This window comes from Rhinolophus ferrumequinum, chromosome 22 (genome assembly GCF_004115265.2).
Source record: "Rhinolophus ferrumequinum isolate MPI-CBG mRhiFer1 chromosome 22, mRhiFer1_v1.p, whole genome shotgun sequence".
Classification (NCBI taxonomy): Eukaryota; Metazoa; Chordata; class Mammalia; order Chiroptera; family Rhinolophidae; genus Rhinolophus; species Rhinolophus ferrumequinum.
This window is the reverse complement of record NC_046305.1, coordinates 41,477,865-41,500,929: the sequence shown is the minus strand read 5'-3', so window position 1 is coordinate 41,500,929 and position 23,065 is coordinate 41,477,865. Positions and strand designations below refer to the sequence as shown.

General features: G+C 60.8%; 1 protein-coding gene across 2 annotated transcripts in view; it reads right to left on the bottom strand.

Moving 5' to 3' along the window:
- CELSR2 (cadherin EGF LAG seven-pass G-type receptor 2) overlaps positions 1 to 23,065 on the bottom strand; it is a 25,013-nt gene extending 1,948 nt beyond the window's left edge. Inside the window, exons 1-33 of one of the 2 annotated variants that reach the window (XM_033092447.1) lie at positions 19,238 to 23,065; positions 14,155 to 14,802; positions 11,942 to 12,164; positions 11,431 to 11,546; positions 11,168 to 11,256; positions 10,632 to 10,789; positions 10,054 to 10,217; positions 9,779 to 9,904; positions 9,251 to 9,417; positions 8,670 to 8,957; positions 8,409 to 8,583; positions 8,044 to 8,185; positions 7,750 to 7,870; positions 7,135 to 7,318; positions 6,855 to 6,956; positions 6,033 to 6,127; positions 5,590 to 5,799; positions 4,932 to 5,115; positions 4,719 to 4,847; positions 4,454 to 4,634; positions 4,124 to 4,291; positions 3,899 to 4,025; positions 3,584 to 3,784; positions 3,107 to 3,281; positions 2,665 to 2,777; positions 2,459 to 2,538; positions 2,244 to 2,370; positions 2,029 to 2,151; positions 1,344 to 1,471; positions 1,029 to 1,117; positions 736 to 927; positions 429 to 599; positions 102 to 336 (exon numbers count right to left, since the gene is read on the bottom strand). In XM_033092447.1, coding sequence (XP_032948338.1) covers positions 102 to 336; positions 429 to 599; positions 736 to 927; positions 1,029 to 1,117; positions 1,344 to 1,471; positions 2,029 to 2,151; positions 2,244 to 2,370; positions 2,459 to 2,538; positions 2,665 to 2,777; positions 3,107 to 3,281; positions 3,584 to 3,784; positions 3,899 to 4,025; positions 4,124 to 4,291; positions 4,454 to 4,634; positions 4,719 to 4,847; positions 4,932 to 5,115; positions 5,590 to 5,799; positions 6,033 to 6,127; positions 6,855 to 6,956; positions 7,135 to 7,318; positions 7,750 to 7,870; positions 8,044 to 8,185; positions 8,409 to 8,583; positions 8,670 to 8,957; positions 9,251 to 9,417; positions 9,779 to 9,904; positions 10,054 to 10,217; positions 10,632 to 10,789; positions 11,168 to 11,256; positions 11,431 to 11,546; positions 11,942 to 12,164; positions 14,155 to 14,802; positions 19,238 to 22,538 — 8,732 coding nt within the window. In that variant the 5' untranslated portion in view covers positions 22,539 to 23,065. The remainder of the gene's footprint in view (positions 1 to 101; positions 337 to 428; positions 600 to 735; positions 928 to 1,028; positions 1,118 to 1,343; positions 1,472 to 2,028; positions 2,152 to 2,243; positions 2,371 to 2,458; positions 2,539 to 2,664; positions 2,778 to 3,106; positions 3,282 to 3,583; positions 3,785 to 3,898; positions 4,026 to 4,123; positions 4,292 to 4,453; positions 4,635 to 4,718; positions 4,848 to 4,931; positions 5,116 to 5,589; positions 5,800 to 6,032; positions 6,128 to 6,854; positions 6,957 to 7,134; positions 7,319 to 7,749; positions 7,871 to 8,043; positions 8,186 to 8,408; positions 8,584 to 8,669; positions 8,958 to 9,250; positions 9,418 to 9,778; positions 9,905 to 10,053; positions 10,218 to 10,631; positions 10,790 to 11,167; positions 11,257 to 11,430; positions 11,547 to 11,941; positions 12,165 to 14,154; positions 14,803 to 19,237) is intronic. The other variant, XM_033092448.1, reaches the window with a different exon arrangement.

Below are 23,065 nucleotides of genomic sequence, written 5' to 3'. Positions count from 1 at the left end.
GACTGCCAACCAGAGCAGGCCGGGGACACCTGGCGGCAGCTCTGAGCCCAGCGGGAGCCTCTTCAGGGCTGTCCCCTCACCGCCCACCCGGCCACACTCACTCGGAGCCTGAGGAGTCCTCATCCACTGTGCCTGCCTTGATGCTCATGGCGATGGGCATGACCCCGTTCAGCTGCTCCTGGAGACTCTGCCGGGGTGGGGGGCGGGGAGGGGGCCCAGCCCTGCTGCCCTCGCTGACTGAGGAGCCCCGAGAAGACCCCGTGCCCTGCTCCAGGGGTAGCCGTAGGAGGCTGCTCTTCTCGCTGATGGTGGGCAGACACTTCTTCTTGAGGATGCCTGTGGGGCAGGAGGCCAGGCGCCATGAGGAGCAGGCGGGGAGAGCCCCATCGGCTGCAGGGCAAAGGTGAGGCGGGAGGGGGCCCACTCACCTTTGTGAGGTTGGGCAGAAAGGCCTGGAAGGGGGCCCAGGGACCCCTCCCAAGGCAGGACGTCTCCATTCTCCCGCGGCCGCTCCTCACAGACCCCACTGCCACCACTCTCCTTTGCTGTGGTCCCAAAGTCTCCGGGCCAGGGGGCCTTCCCAGGCCCGGGGCCCCCATCTGGTGGAGAAAGGAAGTAGATGAGGCTCAGAGAAGGCAGCCGGCTACGGTAGGAGAGTCACCACCCTAGTTACCTCCCAGGAATCCCTCTGCCCTCCCATTTCCCCCAAAGGCCACAGCCCTGGCGCTGGCCCACCCTTGGGGGTACTGTGCAGGGGCAGTCTCTCGGCCCCAGGCCCCAGCAGGCTGTCCCAGCCCGGCTCTCCAGGGAAGGCGGCTGCCTCCTCCTCTTCCTCTTCCTCCTCACTGTCTGACGAGTGGGTAGAGGCATAGGAGCCACTCTGGTCATCTTCCAGGGACAGGTCACTGTCGGAGTCTGTGTCGGGTTCTGGGAGGGGGGAGAGAGATCACAGCTGGCCTACCTGCCTCTGCCTACCCTCAGCAAAACCCAAGCAGCTGCACCCCCACCCGAGGGGCTTCCGTCCTCACCATGCTGCTGGTCTTGACCTTCCAGAAATAGGCTGCCTGGGTCCCCCAGGCCAGGGGGCCCTTGCCCAGGGTTCAGTGTGGACTCCTCCCTAGGAAGACAAGGCCATGCTGGAGGGGTCCGCCTGGCCTCTTGCTCAGTGTCCTGGTCTCATCTCTCCTGGGTTTTTCAGTTCCTACCCCATGTCCTTTATGGCTCCTAATCCAAGCTGCCGCCGGTGTCAGCCATGCTGTACCCTCCCAACAGCTGCCTGGCCTGGGCCTGGCACACATGCATGGTGTTTTCCCCTCCCCGGCCCTCCTGTCGCCAGGGCTCACCTCAGCAAGAAGGGGATGTAGCTGGGCTGGCTCTTGCCCGAGCGGCTGGCGCTGTGCAGAGAGCCAGCCGAGTCCCCGTAGGGCTGGTACAGCCGCCCATCCACGTACGGGCTGGGGCAGTTATAGGACTAGGCAGGAAACAGAGAGGTGGGTAAGTGGGGGAGCAGGATGGCATGGCCCCAGGATGGAAATGGAAGAGCCGAGGGAGCCTGCGCTAAGGTCTACCTCCCACACACCCAGGTCTGGAAGAGAGAGGCACATCTGCTGCCTCCCATCCCAGGATCTAGTAGTGCTTGTGGCTCTGCCATCCCTGTGCCAGTCTTATGCACACCCAAGTCCCCTGGATTCAGCGGTATAATGTAAAAGATGGCACCAGGAGTTGTCTCCTGAGAGCATCCTGGGCGTGTACCAGGGGATTCTCAGGTGCTGGGCATTCCTGACCTCATTACTTGTCTTGGCCACGTCCTCACCTTATACTTCCACGCTGCACACCCACCTCTCCCAAGTCAAAATCCTCTTCCTCACCCCCATGCCGCCTTCTCCCCGGACTACACATACCTTCCCAGGAAAGGATGTAGGGATGGAAGAAACGTGGGGCCAAAGCTCAGAGAACAGGCTCCTTGGGCCTCTTGCCTCTCCCTCCACCCCTCCACCCCGCCACTTCCCTGAGCCTTGGCTCCCTCACCGAGGTCAAGGTGGACTTGGTGGTCAGAGCAGGATCAGGGCTGGGCTTGCGGCTGCAGGCAAACTTGAGTGCTTTCCGGACCTCCTTGCTAAGCACCACGTAGGAGAGGAAGATGAGGGGGCCCTAAACGGCAGGAGGCAGCAACGGTCTCAGTGCTTATTCGGGCACCCACCCGCCTCCATGGGTCTCCCACAGGCAGGGGCGAGGCCAGGTACCTGGATGCAATTGCAGGCAGCAAAGAGGTAGTGGAAGAGGAGGGTGTCGCTGTTGACGGAGAGCAGTGCCAGCAGCCATGCAGAGCTCAGCAGCAGGAGGACAGTGAAGGAGGGCCGCAGGCCCGAGCTGCGGAGAAGGCAGGCTGTGAGTGCGGCCAGGAGGCCTCCCACACCGCTGCCCATCCACTGCCCAGGCACTCACACCCCGTACTCACACAGGGCCTTTCTTCTCAAAGCCCTGCCGCTGGGCAGCACAGGAGGCCCGGGTCGCCAGGATGTACAGGAAGACACTCATCTAGCAGGAGAGGGTGGGGATCATCAGAGGACAGACAGCTTCCACACCACAGGGGCCTGGCAGCCTCAGCTGTTCCGAACAAGGATTCTGAGGACACACTCAGCCCGCTCACTTTCTAGCACTTACCGAGACAGCGAAGGCCACAGGGCCAGCAAAACTCCAGATGAGTGTATCATGGATAGAGAGCCAGCAGAAGTCGGGGTTCCCATAGCCCTCGGGGTCCAGGCCCACAGCGAGACCTGGGAGCATGGTGACAACAGTAGGGGAAGGTGTGGTCAGGGCTTGGGAAAGTCAGGCGGTCAAGTGAGCTCACAGGGCCAGGCACGGGGGATGACGGCTTCTGTCCACCATCTGTCAATGCCGTCCTCTCAACGAGGGCCGCGTATGTCAGCATGGGGGACCCAGCCCTCAAGTGGGGGCCTCGGGCCAGGTTAAATCAGAGGGACACCTATGGAGAACTTGGCCTGTGGCATTGGGATGTGGAGCCTGGGACATGGGTGGGTAGAATGTGGCACGGAGGTGGACCTCGGGATGCAGAACCGTGAGGCCCAGGACGAGGGTGGGGTACCTGTGATGAAGGCAGGCACACCCCAGCCCAGCATGTAGTAGAAGCGCATAGGGCCAGCATTGACGTCGCGCACCTCCGTGAGCGCTCGGTACAGGTGCAAGGCCTCCAGCAGAGCCCAGGAGAAGGTGCAGAGGAACAGGAAGTGCAGCAGGATGGCGATGACTGTGCAAGCAAACTGAGGCCCCAGGCCAGGTCAGGGACTGCCTGGCGAACCCCCAGGACATGGATTCTGCTCTCATCAGGCAGAGGGCAAGGGCCTGGGTGTAGGGAGGTGCTTTAGGTGGAGTCTAAGCCAGAGGAAGGCACTGCTGGGGTGCTGGGGAAGTAAGGGGCACTGGAGAAGAGGAAACCATGGGCCAGGCCCAGGCTAGGCTCTCTGTCAGTTACTGCTGCAGTAGCAGGGGTTGACAGGAGGGTGGGGAGGACTCCTAAGGGAGCCTGGAAAGGCTGGGAGTTGGGTGAGAAGGGACATCTTACAGGGAGGTCAGCCTGGTTGATTCCCAGGAGGAAGACCAGCTGAGCCAGACCCAGGGCAGCAGTCAGGTTCCTCCGGATGCCGTGCTGGTTGGAGCGCAGGGCACGCAGGAGAGTGAGGAAGAGGAAGGTAAGCAGCAGGGCAGCCAAGGTGACGCCTAAGGCCACATATGTCAGTGTCTTCAGTGGCAGGATCTCCCCATTCTGCAGGGTGGGCAGCAGAGGACCAGGGAAATTAGGAAGGGCCGGGTCTGAGCACCCAGCCTGGTGCCCTGGGCTCCCACCCCCAGCTCTGCAGCCACCCCTTGTGGGTCCAACCTCCCGCCGGGACACGTCCATGAGCACGGCGAAGCTTGTCATGTGGTTACACTGGCAGCTGACGTGGCTCTCATTTCGGAAGACGACTTCGCAGCCTCGGGCTGACCAGCCACCTGTGCCACTGACCCTGAATGAGGGAGGCTGAGTCAGGAGACGGGAGGGTGGGGAGCCCAAGAGCCTGGGCTCTTGGCCCAAAGCCTCGGGGTTAGGGCAGCGCAGGCTCACAGGATGGAATGGTTCCAGAAGACACAGATGGGCTTGGTCCGCTCCTCTGTCTCCAGCAGCCGGAACTGCACCGTGACTGGCTTGTCCAGGGCGCGGGGCAGAAGCTCCTCATCGTCATGGACGCTGATGCTCACCACCGGCGTGTTGATGATGGGGCGTTTGGGAACTCTGATGGGGGACAGGCAGGTGCACGATCACCATGGCTGGGGCACTGGGGCACACCCCTCACACTCCAAGAGGACCCCAGACCCTGGTCCTGCTCTATGTCTCAGCACTCACCCACCCAACCCGCTCCCCCGCCCCCACCAGTCCTACCCCATCTCTGCTCACCTCAGGCTGCGCTTGTCCGGATCATAGTTATGGGGCAGCAGCCCTGCCAGGGTGCGATAGATGATGACACTGGCGACAGCCTCACCCTGGCTCAGCTCCGGGTGCCGCCGCTGACGCCGTGCCAGCTCCTCTGGCTCCTGGGCCTCTCCAGGGCCCGCGGGCCTGACCACAGGGGGCGTTTCTGGGAGCGGAACACGGTCCACTCAGCTGGGCCCTGCAAAGGTGCCCCAGCCTGGCCCGACCCACCCCTGAGGCCCCCACTGACCTCTGAACACAGACTCAGGAAGAATGACCGTCGTCTCGAGGTCCGGGGGCCGCTCCCCCCGAAGTGCCTCGTAGCGGGGCAGCTTAGCGCCAGCGAAGTTCCCCTTGTCCAAGCGCACTACGGAGATGACTAGGGAGGGGTCACAGGTCAGACCCCGTGAGGCCGGCAGGTCCCCAGCCGGCCACCGTCCCCTGCCCGGGCCACCAGTCTCACCGATGTTGGGCGTGACGATGGTGAAGGGGCTCAGGTAGGTGTGCCGCATGTTCTGGGCCAGGGCACTGGCGTAGGCCTCATAGTGCTGGAGCAGCCAGGCAGTGCCGCCCTCCGTCTGCTGGATCAGCTCCCAGTGACGCTTGTTGGCTGCGTCCAGGAGGGCGCTGCCCACCCGCAGCAGATTCTGGGGGTGGCATGGTCACAGTGAGCTGTGCCCGCGGCCCCACACCTTCTCATCCCACCCCCAGACCCCAGCGTGTGCCTAGACCAGCTCTGCTCCCCACCCACCTTCCCTTCCCTCTAATCCTTCCTTCCTCCTCACTCTCTAACTAAGCTGCCCAGGCTCTGTGCCTGGACCTGCACGCAGGTACTAAATGCGAGCAGGGCCTCTGCTCTGAGAAGCCTGGTCAGACCAGGCCGCATGACAAACAGTATTTTCTATGGGCACTTTGCGAAAAGGGTTGGGAAGAAGTGTTTTATATTACCCCAGTGCCGGGCCACAGCTCGGGAGATCTCACGGAGGTCTCATGCCAGCTGGGAGCTCCCCAAAGGAAGGGGTGTAGAGTGCTCCCCACGCTGCCCTCCGCTTGCCGGGAGCAGGCTCACTCACCATGACCCCACCTACCCATTAGCCAGCCCTGTCCCCTCCAAGCCCCACCTCGGTGAAGTGCACATCCTGTGTGGCCGACAGCCCGAAGCCCCGCTGGGAGCTCTCATGGGCCAGCAGCCGTGTGGCCAGCTGGTAGGCCACCTTGACATCACTACCAAAGTAGCCCGCCGTGTGCTGTGTGGCATTGCGCAGAAGCAGGGCCAGCTGCTGAGAGCGCCCGGAGTCCAGGCCTGACTCGTTCCGCTGTAGCCGCTCAGCCTAGGACGCAGCCAGACGGGAGGGAAGAGGGACAGAGGGTCAACGCAGGAAGGTGGCAGTGAGGTACCCAGAGGGCAGAACTGGAGTACAAGGGCCTCCGGAAAGGGGACAAATGGCCTCTGCAAGAGGCAGGGGCTGGAATTCCAGAATCCTTTCCTCAAAGCTGGGTGGGCCAAGTGAGGCTGGGTCGGGGAAGACGAGGGAGGAGAGGGAGATGAGGGAGATTCACTTACGAAGCCCTTTAGCTCTGAGAAGGTGACTGATGTGCAGTTGAAGAGGTTTGGGGGGAGCCATCCCCTGTGCTCGTCGCAATGGCGCACAGCGGTCCCTGGAGAAGGGAAGCCAAGAGCGCTGCCTCAGGGAGAGACACAGGAGGCCACCAAGACCCAGCTGAGAAGTTCTGCTGGGGGCCAGCACCTCTCGGCCAGAGACGGGAGACAAGCAACCATGGGCCCTTCCTTTCTGCAGCCCGGGTGAAAATGGGAAGATAGGTGTGGGAAATGGGAAAGCCTCTGCCAGACCAGCCCAAACAAGGGCTACAGGAGCACAGGGCACGGGGCCTCCTTGAGCCGCCAGAGGTCGCTACCCCTCTCCAGCCACCACCTCGAGCTCTCAGCCGCTCTCTGCTTGTGAACTCTGTTCATTGTCAGTCCGAGGACCAGCGCCAGCCTCCATCCCAGGCAGGGTCCCCTGGGACAGCACCTCACTTCCCCTCCTTCCCAGATTACCTAGGGGCATAACTCCAGGACCAGGCGGTGAACCGAGTCTGGGAACCATGTGGGATTCATCTTAGAATCACCAGCACCCAGCCCCCTCTGCCAGGCACCCTGCCGGTTTCTCAGCACTTTTGTTAAAAGTCTAAGATTTAGGTGCCCCTCATTGGGGCACCCTCGGGAGCAGAGGAACTGTGAGCTAGGAAAAGATGGTATGTGGAATCTCTAGGACCTGGAGGCCAGAAAGAGGGTCCCAGGATCTGTAGCCAGGGGCTTCCCACCCTCACTCCACCCATGAGAGGCTAAGTCCCCCATATCATACCCTACGCATCCAGCACCTACCAAAGGAGCCTTTGGGGCAGGGGGCAGCAGCAGGCAACCCGAAGCGGGTACGGGGCCACCAGATCCCAGCCTCGATGGCCCGTGGGCAGCTGTCGTAATTCACTGCCAGGAAGCACACACAGTCACTCAGGAGAAGCTGTCCCCCTGCAGCTCTGCGCAGGCTCCCCAGCCCTCCCTCACCATCTTCAGGCCTGCCACCAAGCCCTGCTTCTGGCCTCCCTGGGACACCAGGACCTGGCACACATTGGGGAGGGCCACCCACCCATCGTGGGAGCCCCACCTTCACAGCCATTGGTGGTGACCTCAGCAAAAGGGTTGTCACAGCGGTCGCACTGGCGCCCAATGACCCCTGGCTTGCATGGACACTGGCCGTCCTCAGGATCACAGACTCGAGACAAGGAGCCCGTGGGGTAGCAGTCACATAGGAGGCAGGTGAGGCTGCCAGGGGGCCGGTAGTGGTTCTCCTGGGAGGGAGGAGGAGGGGGATGGGGTCACTGGCTCAGGCTCTCTTCCCTGGACTCTCATGGATCCTTTCAGGTATGGCCCCTCTGGACAGAGCCTCTCTGACCTCAGGTCCCCCTGAGAGTGGTTCAAAATATTTAACAACTGGTAACGATCGGGAGTTTGACCCATTAGTGAGACACCAACCAGTCAGAACAAATGTCAAACAACAAGTCCACCTGGCCCAGAGCTCACTGCTTAGGTATCGGTCTCGGGTCCCCCCAATCCCAGACACGTGAGGACAAATAGTCACTTGCCCACCCTGTTAGAGCAAAGGCACAAAGCCCTCAGCTCTCTGCAGGCAGGCTTTCCCCACTGTCCCCTGTCAAGGGTCCAGGAGGTGTAGAACGGAGGCTGAGGCAGCCACTGTGGAGGCCTAGGGAGGGGCTGTCACCTTGCAGTGGCACTCGCCACTTGTTTTGTTGCAGTCTGGGTCAAAGCCTTTGCTGACATCACAGTTGCACGGGCCGCACGTGGGGTGTCCCCACCAGCCTCGGGGGCAAGGCTGGTCAATCCTGTAGAGAAAAGCCAAGGCAGGCATGAGCTCCCTCTGCCACCCCCACCTGGTATGGCTATATGTGGCCCTTCTGACACTGGCTATAGCTCAGCCAGGTTCTCAGTTCTCTGAGGGACACACGAGAGATAAGCTGGCCACTAAGACCTGCTGCTGCATGCCTAGTCCACTTACCTGGTCTCACAGTATGGCCCAAGGTAATTTTGGGGACACTCGCAGGTGTAGCCATGGGGGGCACTGGGCTTTCGGGTACACGTGGACTGGTGCTCACATGGGTTCAGGTCACATACATTAGTACAGTTGTCACCATAGTAACCTAGGGCCAGAAGCACAGGAGACACTCAATCCCCACCCTCCCTCGGCACTTTCTTCAAACCGGCCTTCATCCGCTCCTTCCACTCTGACCATACTAACTAACTTTGTACTGAAGGAGACTGGATCTGAGCGATGTGATGATTGGCCCCAGGTCACACAGCAGAGCCCGAGTAAGATCCCGGGCACCCGCTAACATGCCCCATTTCCCTGGGTCCCTGACACACCTGGATCACAGCTGCAGGAATAGCTATCCCAGTCATCGCTGCAATAGCTGTTAGCAGGACACGGGTTCGAGTCACAAGGGTCTGGCAGGCTACAGCCTGGCTCCACATTGATGCTTTCCCCACGGCTGGGATCCAGGCTGCTCACACCCTCGGGTGTCTCGCTCACCCGCACACCCTGGGAGGAATAGGGGCAGTGTCGGTCCTCCACGGAGTGGGCTTCCAGGTGGTGGTGGGGCTGGGGAGGCCGGGCAAGATGCTCACCTGCAAACAGCCCCGGAAACCACGGGCCACACCACTGGCTGGCCCCGGCACTCCTCCCACCGTAATGTTGCTCAGGTGCAGCCCATGCAGCCGGGGGCCCAGGTTGCCCTCTGCTTGCTGCTGCCCATAGTCGAAAGACAGGATTGCATGGCCGGGGCCCCCGCTGGCTCCAAGTGCCAGCTGTGCATGGTGCCAGTCGCCATCATTGGCCCGGCCTGGCTCCAGCTGGAGAGATGAGGCCTGTAGCCCTGTGCCCTCCACACTCAGCACCACGTGGCCCTCCCGCAGCTGGCGCCAGGAGGAAAGAAAGGAGTGTCATCAGACCGCCTTAACTGGCTCTGCTTCCAGCCTACCGTCCCCGTTTGCAGGACCACCAAACCCATTCTGCTGTGCTGAGGCCAGAGGACAAGGTGTTATTTCCTCCAGGCCCAATAGATGGAAGCAGTGATCCACTGAACCCATCCAGCTGCCTCTTAATTTCCAGCAAAGAAAAGACCCCGCCCAGCCATCTCTGACCAGCCCTTCGGAGTCTCCAGCAGCCTTGGCCAGGGCCCACCTGTCCCCACCCCTCCCTGCATCACCTGCAGGGTGATAGTGCTGCGCCCCCTGGTGACGGCCTGCAGCAGGACACCGTTGGCCTGGCGTGTGCGGAACATGAGGCTGAGGTGCCAGGGCTGGGAGATGGGCAGCGAGAGGCCGTGCCAGGCCACCAGGCTGCTGCCCAGGAAGCGCTGAGGGTTGGCCATTTCTGGAGAGACAGATAAAGGCAAACTGAGGAGAGGGTGCAGCCCAGTGCCCCAGGAGATATGGTGCCCAGTGATGGTGGCTCTGTGGGAGGCAGGGCACTGCCTCTCCTAGTGCCCCCTCCCTTGTCAGCCACGCCCTCCAGAGAATTTACCTGCCCTGGACCCGCCCCACACTGTGCCCAGGCCTGCCTCTGACTGGGCCCTTTGTCTCCTGTGCTACCCTCTCAGAGCTCTGCCCAGACAAGCTTTTCCACCCACAGCGGGCTCGGCTGGGCCCTGCCCAGTGCCTGCCCCGACCCTGCCAGTGTTCCCAGCACTGTTGACAGCTCCCTGGCCTCGGCCTCTGACACCAGCTCCTCCTACCCTGGGCACAGCTTTTGCCCCCGAAGCCCAGAGGGCACTCGCAGCTGAACGCGTCCCACTGATTCACACAGGTGCCCCCATTTTGGCAAGTGTTGCTGTCACACACATTCTTCTTGGCAGGGCAGCCTAGAATGGAGAGAAGAGGGCTCAGGCAGGGGTTCTGTGGCAGTGGCTAAAAGGGGCTTCAATACCCTGCATGCAGATGTCCCATAACAGGTGTCCCCTCCTTTTTTGCAGGTGGCTCCTGGCCTTGCTCCAGCCCCAGGCTCCCATACCAGGCACAGTGCCATTGTTGGCGATGAAGTTGGCCATGTCCACGTGCTGGCTGTCCACTTGCAGGTTCCTCATGCAGCCCACAAAGTGCCGTGTCCGGACAGGAAAGCTCTCGGGCAGGTCAGGCACCCCACCCAGCAGTAGGGGCCCTGTCAGGTCCAGAGACCTGGAGAGAAACAACAGTGGCGACATGAAGCAGAGTGGGCCGCTCGTGGCTCTTCCTTCTTCCCATATCCTGCGGCCAGGCCAGAGACAGGAAGGGCCTCAGAGTCCAAGGGGCCCTGTAGAGCAGCACCACACGGAGGGGAGGCACCCCCGGCCTGGACTTGCTCTCCTTTTATACCCACCCCCTCCCCAGACAGCTCCAGAAGGCCCTGCTCTAGTGCCCCAATCTTGCCAGCTACCACGCACCACCCCAGCCGCCTGCAGAAGGCTGAGCGGGGGCTGAGGGAAGCAAGGTAAGGGCAGGCCCCATGTGCATTGGTTCCCATTTTAGTGCCCCCTGAGGCCCATCTCTCAACCATCAGTCCCTGCCTGGCCCTGCACCACACCCCGTCCCCCTGCCCTCTCTCCTGCTTACTTCTTGCTGCCACCCTGGGTGCCCTGGGCAGCACAGGAGTAGTTGCCCAGCACAGCTCCAAAGCGCAGGGCCACCCCTGTGTCACAGCCATCCACGGTCACCACAGCCACCTTCTGCTCGGATGGGCCCTGGGGGAGCCCTGTCTGGCCCAACAGTGGCTGTGGATAGGGAAGGGCAGAGAAGGGAAACAGTGGGCAAGGAGCCCACGAGGTTCGTGGACCAGGCTCAAAGACACCAGTGTACACTGACACCCCTTTGTGCATACACATACATATGTGTGCTGACAGGACTTATGAGCTTAAGTCAACGTCCTTCCTCAATGTCCATTCAAGTTTGGCTGGCCTGATGGAACGGGGAGCATCGAGCACTACCCAGTGGAAAGGAAACGGCCCGGCAAGGTGGCAAGTGCCCACCTCCCCCCCCCGTTCAGCCAGAAGTGCCACGACCAGCCCCCCTGAGGCAGTGCCACCCATGTCTGGGAGAGCACCTGAGCCAAGGACAGAACCCTCCAACTCCTCAACCCCTCCCACACTCACCTTATTGTAGTATTTCAGCTGTACTGTGTGCCACTGGCCGTCACTGACCCCTCCAGGCACAAATGGGGACACAGTGGTGGTTGATTCCCCTGGGGAAAGGACCAGGTGAGCTGGGACACCAGACGAGGACTGGGAATGGGGAGGGTGCGCTCGTGCGTGGCACTGGGCCCAGGTATGGCTAGGAGAGTGTGTGAGTCGGAGTCAGGGGCCAAGAGACATGGGGCCTTTGGGAGACGGGCGAGGACACGGGGTAAGCGGGTCACCTGCAGAGAAGGTAAGCTGGACCTGCTCCTGGATCACCTCGAGGGCCACAAAGTCATGCTTTTCGTTGAAACGCCCGTTGTACAGCAGCAGTCCGTCACGCTCCTTGGTGGCAAACCTGAGCGGGAGTTGGGGATAGGGGCAGGGAATGGGGCACCCACCTGGATGCCAGCAGCCCAGCCACCTCACTAGCCCTTGGTCTTACACAGTATCATCCAGAGGGCTGACACCCTGGCCACGGCCATGGGCCATGGGGTTAGAGAGTGGAAGATGAGCCCAAACCAGAAGCAGAACCAGAACCCTAGCATCCAGGGTGGATAGGTGGGACAGGTGGAGCCTGGTGGGCGAGGAAGATTTGCTGGCAAAGTGCACAGACAACTCCAAGTGCAGACCTGGCTCTGGCAACAACCTGCTCCAAGCACTTTTGCTACCTGACCTCTCACCTTGTCGGGGGAACAGGAGGCACCCCAGGCTCCCACCACGCTCCCTCCCCAACCGTGCCCAGCCACTCACGAGAGGGCCAGGGTGAAGTGGAAGCGCTGGCGCAGGCCACGAAAGGTGATGAAGGAGCGAGCAGGGAAGCTGCGCGTGGTCACCTGACAGTAGGGCTTCTCGAAGTCTCCCGATGGACAGTCACACTTGAAGCCGCCCACCAGCAGGTTGACGCAAGTGCCCCCATTCTTGCAGACACCAGGGGTGCAGCGGCCTGAGCGGGCACTCACCTCGCAGTGCTCACCTGGGCAAGAGGAAAGGCAGGGTGAGGACCAAGTCCCTGAAAGCAGGGGGGGCCTGGGACTCCTCCCCACCCAGCAATACCTCCCATGGTCTCCTGTGGGCCCCACAACATTCCCAGACTGTCCCAGGCATCCACTTCGTCTCACAGGCCCATCTTCTCTGAGAAAGCCCAGCCCTTCCTGGTGCTGTGCTTGGCCCATTGGGCCATTCTCACCACAATCCCATATATCGGTCTCCCACAAGTTCCTTGAAGCTCCCAACCTCAGTTCCTGTTTTGGAGCCTAGAGAACAGGCCTGTGAGGTCCCTGATCATAAGGCTCAGGTCCCAGTAGCCTTTGGTGTCAAGGCTACCAAGCAAACTTTCTGGCCCCTGCAGGGGTGAATGCAGGTGTTCTGGCCCCTGCAGGGGTGAATGGGCATGGAAGAAGGGCCTGCAGGACAGCATGAAGGCTGGTGCCAACCCCCTCTTCCTCCCTCCCTCCCGCTGGTGCTTTTGTCCCCGTCAGGCGCCAAGATCACTTTCCCTCCCTGGGGATGAGACCAGGCTTCCACTTAGATTTGTCAGAGTTATGGGGTGTGTGTATGGGCGGGGGGAAGCTGGGAACTCTGCAGGAACGGGGCAGGGAACTCTGACTCTGAGTCCTGGGGTCCAGACTGAGGAAACTCTGCGCATTTAGGAGATGCTGAGAGAGTAGGGAACTGAGCCCTGGGAGCAGACCAGGATTCAATGGAGGAGCTGAAAGTTCCAATGGGAAAATCTATCCCTTTCTCTCCCTCACCATTCCCAGATTCTAGAGATAGGTTCTCAGCTCCTGTGCCTAGTGACTGGCTCTTGTTTCCATGGAAACTGTTGTTCGCCTACTCCAAGCCCCCCCTTCCCATCCTCCTGGACAAAGACTCTCCTCCCCTCCTACAAGCCCACCCTCCCCTCCCCCCCCCCCCACAGCAGCAGCTGAGAGGAGTCAAGTCTGGCAAGTTCTGGGCAGGAAGATGCAGCAGGGAAGGCGGTGGCGCCTGCCTGGCACTGCTGGCAGAGCTGTGGGCATGGCTCTGGAGAAGACGGAGTGAGGCCTAAGGCACTGCGGAGGAAGGGCCCAGGGGGGTGGGGAGCAGAATGGGTGTCCTGAGGAAAAATGGGAGCCTGCAGGGAACACAGAGCAGAGGCAGCGAGCAACCCCAGGTCGTAGGCCAACAGGAAGGCCTCCTGGTCAAGACCCCGTCATGCACCTGGGCACAGGGTGGCTAGTCTGCTCAGGGTCACCCAGGTATAACGATCTTCCAAAACACGCCTACCCCCCGCACCCAAACCTCTCCAGTGTCCCCTCAATGCCTAGGAGAAAAGCACTTGCTGCAGCTCAGAAAGGTAACTCACTCAGTAGTAGGGGGTGGGGAGGGGGGACCAGGGTCTAGGCCCAGTGTCACTTCTAATCAAGCTGTGAGGTAAGACCTGGAGTAAGTCACCTGATCTCAGAGGTCCCTTAAATCACAGCCAACACTGTCTACAGACCAGCTCTTTCCATGTATTAAATTAATTAAATTAATCCTCACAACTGCCTTATGATGTAAGTAGACTCATTATCTCCTTTTTAAAATTAAGGAGGTACTGAGAGGTTAAGTAATTTGCTCAGGGTCACATGGCTCCTAGTGGCAAAGCTGGGTTACACACCCGAGCAGGTTTGCTCTAGAGCTAGTGCTGACCTCAGTTACACCGCCTGGGGGAGAAGGGTGGTGGGGAAGGACTCCCCTCTCTGCCTTCCTCAATAGGTTGTTGTAAGAGAGCAAGTGGGATTTGTGAATGGCCCATGCAACCTGTACCTTACTCCCTAAATGAACCCTGTTCTTAGCTTGGTTTGTGCTTGCACCGTACACTTAGCCCTGCGCGCTGCTCCACCTCCCCTTCCACTCCCCAAACCCCCCTCCCCCTGCCCCCCCCCCCCCCCCCCCCCCGTCTCCCTCCAGGGACACCCTGGGGTCCCCCTCCCTTGGCTCACCCGTGTAGCCGTCGCGGCAGAGGCAGGTGTAGCCACCCTCACGGCTGCGACAGCGCCCGTGGGGGCCACAGGGCCGCGAGTAGCAGAGGTCTACCTCGGTCTCGCAGTAGTCGCCCGTGAAGCCGGGTGGGCAGCGGCAGCGCAGCCCCCCAACCGGGTGGATGGGCCGGAAGAGCACCGAGGAGGAGGCGATAAAGGGCGCCGAGGAGTCGAAGCGCAACACCGACACGCAGCGCATGTAGTTCTCGCAGGGCTCACGCAGGCAGATGTTGTCGTCGAAGGGCAGCACGCGCTGCGCCGAGATGGCTGTCAGCAGGCTGCGGTTGAGGTACAGGCGCTCCTGAAGGTCTTCCGACGGCAGGAAGGGCGGCCCGCCCCCGGGCCCCGGCGGCTGGCCCACCGACAGGCTCACGTTGAGGATGTGGCCGCCAGGGGCGTCGGTGTCCCGCTGCACGTTGAAGACCACCACGTGGTCTGGGGGCGTGGCCAGCGTGGCCGCCACCGCCTGGATGAAGAGGCCCAGCAGTGGCGACAAAAAGCGTTCCGGCGACATATCCTCCAGGCGCAGTGTAATGCTGTGCGTGAGCATCTCGTCGGTGATGATGGTGACGCGCAGTGCGCACTGGGCGGTCACACTGTGCACACCATCTGCAGAGAGGCGACACGGGTCAGGACCCTGCCCATGGGTCAGGCTGGGGAGGGCAGGGGTGCCAAGCCATAGACCTGTCCCTGGGTAGCAGCACGTGAGGGAGCCGTGAAAGGGGACTGACATCCAGCCAGAACACTCCTGCCTTGTTCAGTTGCCAAGAAGGGGCTCCCTTTTTCAATTGGCATAAAGGTGCCCAAGGAGGTCTGTGTATGTCACCTGTGGGCAAATCGCTCCTTGAGGATCAGCCCCACAGATGCATAGAGATTCGATTTTCAGTTCTCTTTGCATTCTTTCCCCAAACCCTCTGTTGTGAAGCATGGCACGTCTTTTAATGTTTGTGTAGCTTTTCCTGCCCAAGCCATGGGTTCTGCTCCCTTAAACCATGGGTCCTGTTTCCTTATACCAAACTCGGGTATTCCCTGCACACAAACCCTATTTCGCCTTTTTCTTACCTCTCTACAGGGCCAGAGCACCATGAGAGACCCAAAAATGTAATCCTCTTGCCCCCTCAGCCCTGTATCTCAACGCTACCATAACCCTTACCCTGGCTGTGCTCTCCCCTCCCCCACAACCGCAGAGAGTGGGGGATGAACTGGGTCAGTGGGCCACCCGGTCCTCCTCCCACTGAGCGCAATAGCTGCTTGGGCGCAAGCCCGCTATCTCCATGGCAACACCCCACACAAAGCATTTTTCCCGCCCAACTCTCTGGGCTGCTGAGGGTAGCCTGGGGGGCCCCACCCCAGGAAATTCAGCTGAGCTACCTTACCAGTGGCAGCACCACCCACTGTCCTGATGTTGTGGCAGGGTTGGGGGCCAGAGATGGAAAGGCCTGGGTAGCTCTCCTCCCGGAGACCCCAGACAGAGCCCCACGGGGCTGATCTCTCCTCTGGCCCTAGGGCCTCTAGCTACTCTTCAGCCACTTAGCTCAGTACATTACACGGAGTTCCTGCCACACCCCCAGGCCGCACACTCACTTATAAACAGTTCAGTACTAACACTCTGCTACCTCACGCCACCCACACACCCTAAGCCCAGAAATACCACACACACCTGAAAACACAATCACATGGGAATGGATTTTGTTTAGGTCAAAAATAAAAGCTGTAGGCCAAGGGGAGGGGGAAAAGGCCTGGCAAGGATATCATATTTTCATTTACTACAACGTCCTGCACATAGTAGGTGTTCAGTAAATACTAAGATGTTGATGAGAATCTATTCAGTATCCATAGTGAAGAGATGGTCTTTAAAATATAGCAGGAGGGGCCCTGAGCAGATAGAAGGAAATACATCCTAGTAGGAACGGAGCAGGAGGTAATGTTTCTGGGGTGAGGTGAGAATAGAAGAGGGGTCTGGAAATAGATCCTGCTTCCATGTCACACCTACTTGAGGTGGCTGACTGTACTGGGCAGCTCAGTTGAGGCTGGGAAGCCACCTCCGCCATATCTTCAGCTCACTGCCCACCTGCCCCCCACCCAGCCTCATGGCTTGAGACTGCTAAGGCTGGCCTGCTCTCATCAGCAAGACTGCTTGTCATTATCCACTTCTGCTCCTCCCACTCAGCTCGCAGCTACTGAACCGGCTACTCCTTTCCACCCACCCTAGCCAGCTGCCAGCCCACAGTCCTCTGAGTTTTCTAACCTGCCCTCAGCTCACCTACTCCGGGAAGCCTGTCCAGATTTATGACCTTCAGCTTTACTTTCCTCCCTCTTTTGGACCCCCGTGTACTCAGGTACGGAGCTGGCAGAGGGCTCTCGCGTACCTGGTGGCTCTGACCAACTGTTCCATGAGGGGAGAGTCCCTCCAGGCAGAAAGCAGCCGAGGAGTCCACACAGAGTGCTCCTAACTGCTTAGGGAGGGGAGGAGGCAGTCCAGGCCAAGGAACAAGAGCACCTCACTCCCATTCAGCCCTGGGAACAAGCACTGCTCCCTACATCCCCCTCTGCCATCCCAGGCCCCGCCTACTATGCTCCTCGCCCACTGTATCTCTGTTGCTCCCCATCTGGTCCGCCATCTGTGGCCACCTGCCCCCTCTGCTATTGTCCCCCATCCCCAGCAGTTAACCTATTGCTCTCTCTTTCCTTTTGTTCCTCTCCCTTGCCTTGACCCGAGTCGCCCCTCAGGTGCAAAGGCAGTGGTGGGAACAGGGATGGAGGTGCATTGCCTGAGCCATCCTCCTGGACACAAAATGGTTTGGATGGGTTCTGACCCCAGGAAATACCACCTGTGCACAGAGCCCAACCAGCCACACCTGGAAAAGTGCCAGGTCCCAGACTGTGGCAGAGTCAGACGCTAAATCTCTCTTCCCCTGGCAGATGTGCCAGTGGAGGTTGCAGGACTGGAGGAGGTCTGCCACTCTTGGCGTCAGTAGGCCATGGACAGGAGCTCCTGTGTGTTTCAGCAGAGTAAGAAAGAGGCAGGGAGAATTCAGGCTTGAGGAGAGACATCCAGCCCAGGCTAGGGCAGCTGCAGCCACAGGGCACAAGAGAAGGGGAAATCAGAAAGGCAGAAATACAGAAGAGACCAAATGGTAAGACAAAGGCCCAGGAAAACAGCCAGCAATGGAAGAAGTGGGATAGGAGGAAAGAACCTCACAGAAGATGGCAAGAGGGTAATGAAGAGGGGCAGTTGCAGGAGGGCCCCCCTGGGCAGGGGTAGGAAAGAAAGAAGAGACAGAGAACAAGAGAAGGAAAACAAAGGGGCAGTGGGAGTCAATTCCCCCTCACCCCAGCCTCCCTGAACTTTGGGGTTGCCTTGGTGACTGCCTCCAAGGGTCAGGGCTGGAGGGAGAGGGTGCGGCTAGGGGTGGAGGGCCAGTGAGACCTTCCTCTCTATCCCAGAGGAACTGAGGTCTGGTAGGACTCAAACTCTGGGTGGCGCCTCCTCTGCCCCCATTGTCAGTGCCCTGCCTCACTCATCTAGGGCAAGCTGAGGAGAGGACGAGAGGGACAGGCTGTCCTTCCTGCTCCTTCCCAGGGCCTCACCTCCCAGCACAGGGAAGGACAGGGATACAGGAACTCCAGCCTCTTTCAGCCTCCGCCTTCCTCCTCCTAGAGGGGAAACTTAAGCTTTGAGAGCCACAGAGCGATGACCTCTAAAAGCTCCCACACTCTGGCTCTCATGGGCACCAGAGGAGTGGGGCAGGAAGGACCATGAGTCGGAAGGAGGCTGAAGCCATACTCTGCCTCTCATGCCTCTTACTCCCTGGGGTGGAAGTAGAAGCCTGCCAGGCCTTCCCTCCCTGGTGTGTCTGGAGTGGGGGTACATGACCTATCCATCCCCAGGGTACAGTTAACAATGGATCCTCACAAGTATCCCAGTCGTTCCCAGGCTTGGGAAAGGGGCTCAGCAACCTAGGGCCAGCCCCTCCTTGCTGCTGCTGCTCACTGCCCATAGCTGACAGAAAAGACACAATGCCGCCCCCATCCCAACTCTCCTCCTCTAACCCTTCTGTCCAGGGAGTCTGCAGGCTGAGCGCTTGGCCAAGCAGCAGGAATGCCCAGCCTGGGTCCTGGCCAGGCTCCCACGCCCCGGGGCTCTGTTCTTTCCCCACCAGATCAGGGGGTTCTGCCCTCAAAGGTCGCTGGTCCCCTGGCTCACCCTGGTCCCACACCGCATTTCCCAAGCCCAGGCTGTTACAACCAGCAGGAAAGGCCTGGGGTTCTAAGAACACCTCATGGGGTGGCAAGCGGGCCCAGGAGCCCTTAGCCTGCTCCTGGCTTCACTGCAGCCCCTCCCCCAAGCCGGACCGAACCACAGCCTGTGACAGTGGGGTCTGTTTGGACAGAGAAAATGAGCTTTAGCCTCACTTCCTGCGAGATCTCAGAACGGGGAGCCAGGCCAGGCTCTTTCTGCCTGGAGGGAAAAGAATGCTCGAGACAAAGTCCCCCTCAGCTGGGAGCCAGAGGGGCCCAAAGAAGCGAGACAGCAGGGTCCTGACCCCACAGCAGCGGCAACCCTGTGCCCCCATAGCCCTCAGCTCTGTATGAGATCACAGGAATATCCTGCTGGCGGGAAGGGGTGCTGAGGGGACCCTCTTGCCTCTCCCTGTCACAGTCCTCTCCCTCCCCTCCCCCAGCTCCCCTGGCCTCTCAGTCTTCCACGCGCCTTTTTTCACAATTCTTGGCAGCCATAGCCAGGGCAGTCTCACAAAACTTCCTCCAGCATGTCACAGGCTGGTAGGCAGGGGGCAGCCAATCGAAGGAGCCCAGCTCAGCCGGAGCTGCAGACTAGCCCAGCTCAGCCTGGGGCTGCAGACGAGTGGGTTCTTCAATTGCTGCCAGGACTCCAGGGGCTTCTTCCCAACCTGCTTCTGCCCCTCAACCTCTATGCCAGGCACCAGAGCGAGTGGCAGGTCGGCAGTTCCTCCTTGGTCAGCTGCCCAGGCCCTCCCCCAGGGGCCAACCCCACCCCAACATCACCTGGGCCCTTCCTTACCTGATACCAGCACGCTCATGATGGCCTCCAAAGGCCGGTTGTTGTCCAGGGCCCGGCTCAGCCTCAGCTCGCCCGTGGAGGCATTGAGTAGGACGAGGCTGAGTTCATTTCCCCGCTCAAAGCTGTAAGTCAGGCTGTCTGAGATGTCAGGGTCGTGGGCAGGCACACGGCCAATGGCACCCCCAGGGAAGCTGCTCGAGCGGTTGGTGACATAGTTGTTGAAAAGGATCTCAAAGTTGCCCAGCACCGGTGGGTTGTCATTGCGGTCAAGCAGGCGGACGTGGACTGTGGCACGGCTCACCAGGGGGGCCGACGTGGCCTGGATGACCAGGATGTACTCAGGCCGGTCCTCGTAATCCAAGTCCACCAGCGCCGTCAGCTCCCCGGAGAAGATGTCCAGCTGGAAGACCTCGGGGATGTTTCCCTCCACGATCTGGTACATAATCTGGGCATTGGTGCCTTCGTCAGGGTCCGTGGCTGTGACTCGGGCCACAGCCAACCCAATGGGGCTGTTCTCTTCTACAAATACATCAAACTCATCCTGCTCAAAGACAGGTGGATTGTCGTTCACGTCCAACACAGTGACTGTCACTTCCATGGGCGTGCGGGCTGGAGGCATCCCCTTGTCCACTGCATATGCCCGCAAGCTGTACTGGGCCACATTCTCACGATCCAGCCTCCGCAGCGTGCGCACAATGCCAGATGTAGACTCTATGATAAAGTCACCATCTCCATCATCGCCCCCTTGGAAGGTGTAGAAGACCCTGCCGTTAAGGCCCGAGTCACGGTCAGTGGCTGAGATCTGCAAGACGCTGGTGAAGGGGGGCACATCCTCGTAGACACTACCCTGGTAAGAGTCCCGTACGAATTGAGGGGCATTGTCGTTTACGTCATTCACCAGGATCTCCAGATAGGTCGTGTCCGACTTCTGGGGAATGCCATTGTCCCGGGCGGTGATGGCCAGGGTGTAGGACACCTGGTCCTCATAGTCCAGCTCCGCCTGGGTAGTGACGGCCCCCGTGTCTGCATCAATGCGGAACTGGGGGATGCTATCCTCCATAAAGTAGGTGATGCGGGCATTCTCACCCGTGTCCTCGTCTGTGGCACTGATTAGCACCACCGTGGTGCCTGCTGGCCGGTCCTCATTCACATTCACTGTATAGTGGGAACTCTGAAAGACGGGACGATGGGTGTTGGCGTCGGTGACATTCACCACCACCTGTGCGGTGTCCTGCCGCGTGCCGTCAGAGGCAGTGACAGCCAGAACATACTGCCGCTCAAGTTTGTAGTCCAACGGCAGAGCGAGGGACACCAGCCCGCCACCACTCTGACTGGTGATGGAGAAGCGGTTCCGGGTGTTGCCGCTGGTGATCTGGTAGGTGATGACGCTGTGGGCGTCCCGGTCCACGGCCGACACGGTCACCACACTGGTGCCCACAGCTGCATCCTCATTGAGCCGCACTGTGTACTCTGGTTGGGTAAAGGTCGGGTTGTTGTCGTTGACATCCAGGATGGTCACGCTGACACTGGCCGAGGCAGTGAGCGCCGGGGTGCCATGGTCTCGGGCTTCCACCCCAAAGCTGTAAAAATCAACTTCCTCCCGGTCCAGCTCAGCAGCCACAGAGATCCAACCTGTGCCATTGTTGATGGTGAAGGGGAAGTCGTGACCGACCCCCTCAAGACGGTATTCCAGGCGGGCATTGTCACCAGCATCAGCATCGATGGCCTGAACGTGGAGAACCAGGTAGCCTAAGGGGACACTCTCCAGGACAGTAGCCTGGAAGGGGGTGCTGACGAAGATGGGAGCATTGTCGTTGATGTCCAGGACCTGCACTGTTACCAGGCCAGAGACATTGGAGAGCGGAGGCCGGCCGCCATCCTGTGCCCGAACCCGAAGAGTATACTCTTTAGTCGTCTCATAGTCAAGAGGGCTGACCACATCCAGGGCCCCAGTCTGGGCATCCAGGTAAAACTGTCCCCGAGCATTGCCACTCATGATGCTATAATGCACCAGGGCATTGCTGCCCTTGTCTCTATCTGAGGCGGTGACTCGGAGCACTGGGGCCCCCGGAGTCACGTCCTCCCGCACCTGGACCACATAGCGCTTCTCACTGAACTGGGGGGCATTGTCATTGTCATCCTCCACAGACAGGAAAACAGAGGCTGTGGCCCTCCGTGGACCGGGGTCCCGACCCTGGTCACTTGCCTCCACTGTCAACTGGTAGGATTCCACCTCTTCCCGATCCACAGGGCCACGGGTTCGGATCACCCCAGAGCGAGGATCAATCTCAAAGATTTCTGAGGGGCTGCCCCCAGGCCCCTCCAGCAGGCGGTACAGGATATTAGCATTGGGAGGGGCGTCACCATCTGTGGCTCTGACAGTCAGCACCTCATAGCCAACTTCCAGGTTCTCCCTGAGACTCTCCTTGTACTCCTGCTGCTCAAAAACAGGGTCGTGATCATTGGTGTCAGTCACCAAGATGGTGAGTGTGGCCAGGGCGCTGCGTCGGGGCATGCCATGGTCCTGCGCCGTGACCCTGAACACATGGGTGCTCTTGGTCTCACGATCCAGCTCCTCAGCTGTGGTTACAGCGCCAGTTATGGGGTCCAGGGAGAAGAAATGGTTGGAGCGGCTATCAAAGAGGGCATCCATGGTGTACTCAAGCCGACCTGCCTCACCCTCATCTGGGTCGATGGCTCGCAGGGATGCCACAGGGGTACCGGCTGGCTGGTTCTCAGGCACTGTGGCCTGGTAGCTGGGGGGCTGGAACTGGGGGGCTGTATTCACATTCCTTTTCCGGCGCCCGCCGGTGGATTCTTCTGCTGATCTTTCCCCTGCCCTGAGTCCTGGGTTCTGCACCAGCTTGCAGGACTGGCATCTCAACCGTGGGGCCTTCAAGCACGGGTGCTTGTCAGGCAGGGTGAGCTTGCCCTGAGGGGAAAGGTGGCCTCCAATGCCCAGAAGGCGACAGCTCCAGGGGCAGCCTTCTGGAGCTGGTGGCAGGGGGATGTGAGCCCCGGATTCTGGACACCAGACCCTCAACCCATCGTGGTGGGGCACCAGATGGCCAGTCAGCTCGGTCCCAGCTTCCCTGCAGCGGCTGGTGTAGAGCCAGAGGTTCGAGGATGAGGCCGGACAGAGCCAGCCCACGGGGGCACAGGCCCCCGAGGAGCCGCGTCCCCCGGTCCCCAGGGAACGACAGGGCCCCACTTCGTCTCCCAGTAGTGGCGACAGCAGCAGCAGTAGTAGCAGCAGCGGCAGCGGCGTGGGAAGGGGGGTGCGGGCCGCCCGGCTCCGCATCTCTCCCAGCTCCCGGCCGGGCGGGTCAACGGCGTCTGCGGCTCCTCCTCCGGCTCCTGCCGGCCTTGCTGCGCCTCATGCCCGGGCCGGGGTGCCGGTCCCCGGGGGCCACTCGTGCGCCCCTTAGGGCCTGTGCGTTGATGGCTCGGCGGGGCCGGCGCAGCGCTCTCATGCGCCGGGGCTCCCACCGTTCGCCGAGCCGGGCCTGCACCCGGGTCACCCCGACCACTGCGGGCTTCCGCCGCGTCTCCACTTGCGCACCCGGCTCTCGCCACCTGCGCCCTCAGGCCCCGCGCGCCCAGGCCTCGCCGGCCCCCCGATCCCCCGGGTGTCCCCTCCGCCCCCGCGAAATCTCCCACCTGCGCCCGCGGAGCTGCACACCCGGACCCCGGCCCGGACCCTTCCGCCCCCGACGGCCCCGCGCCGCCCTCTCACGCCCCGCGTCCCCGCCGCGGCTGCTGCTGTCGCCGCGGCCGCGGGCCCAGCCCCAAGCTCCCTCGCCTCCCCGGCGGGCGGGCGAGCTCTGC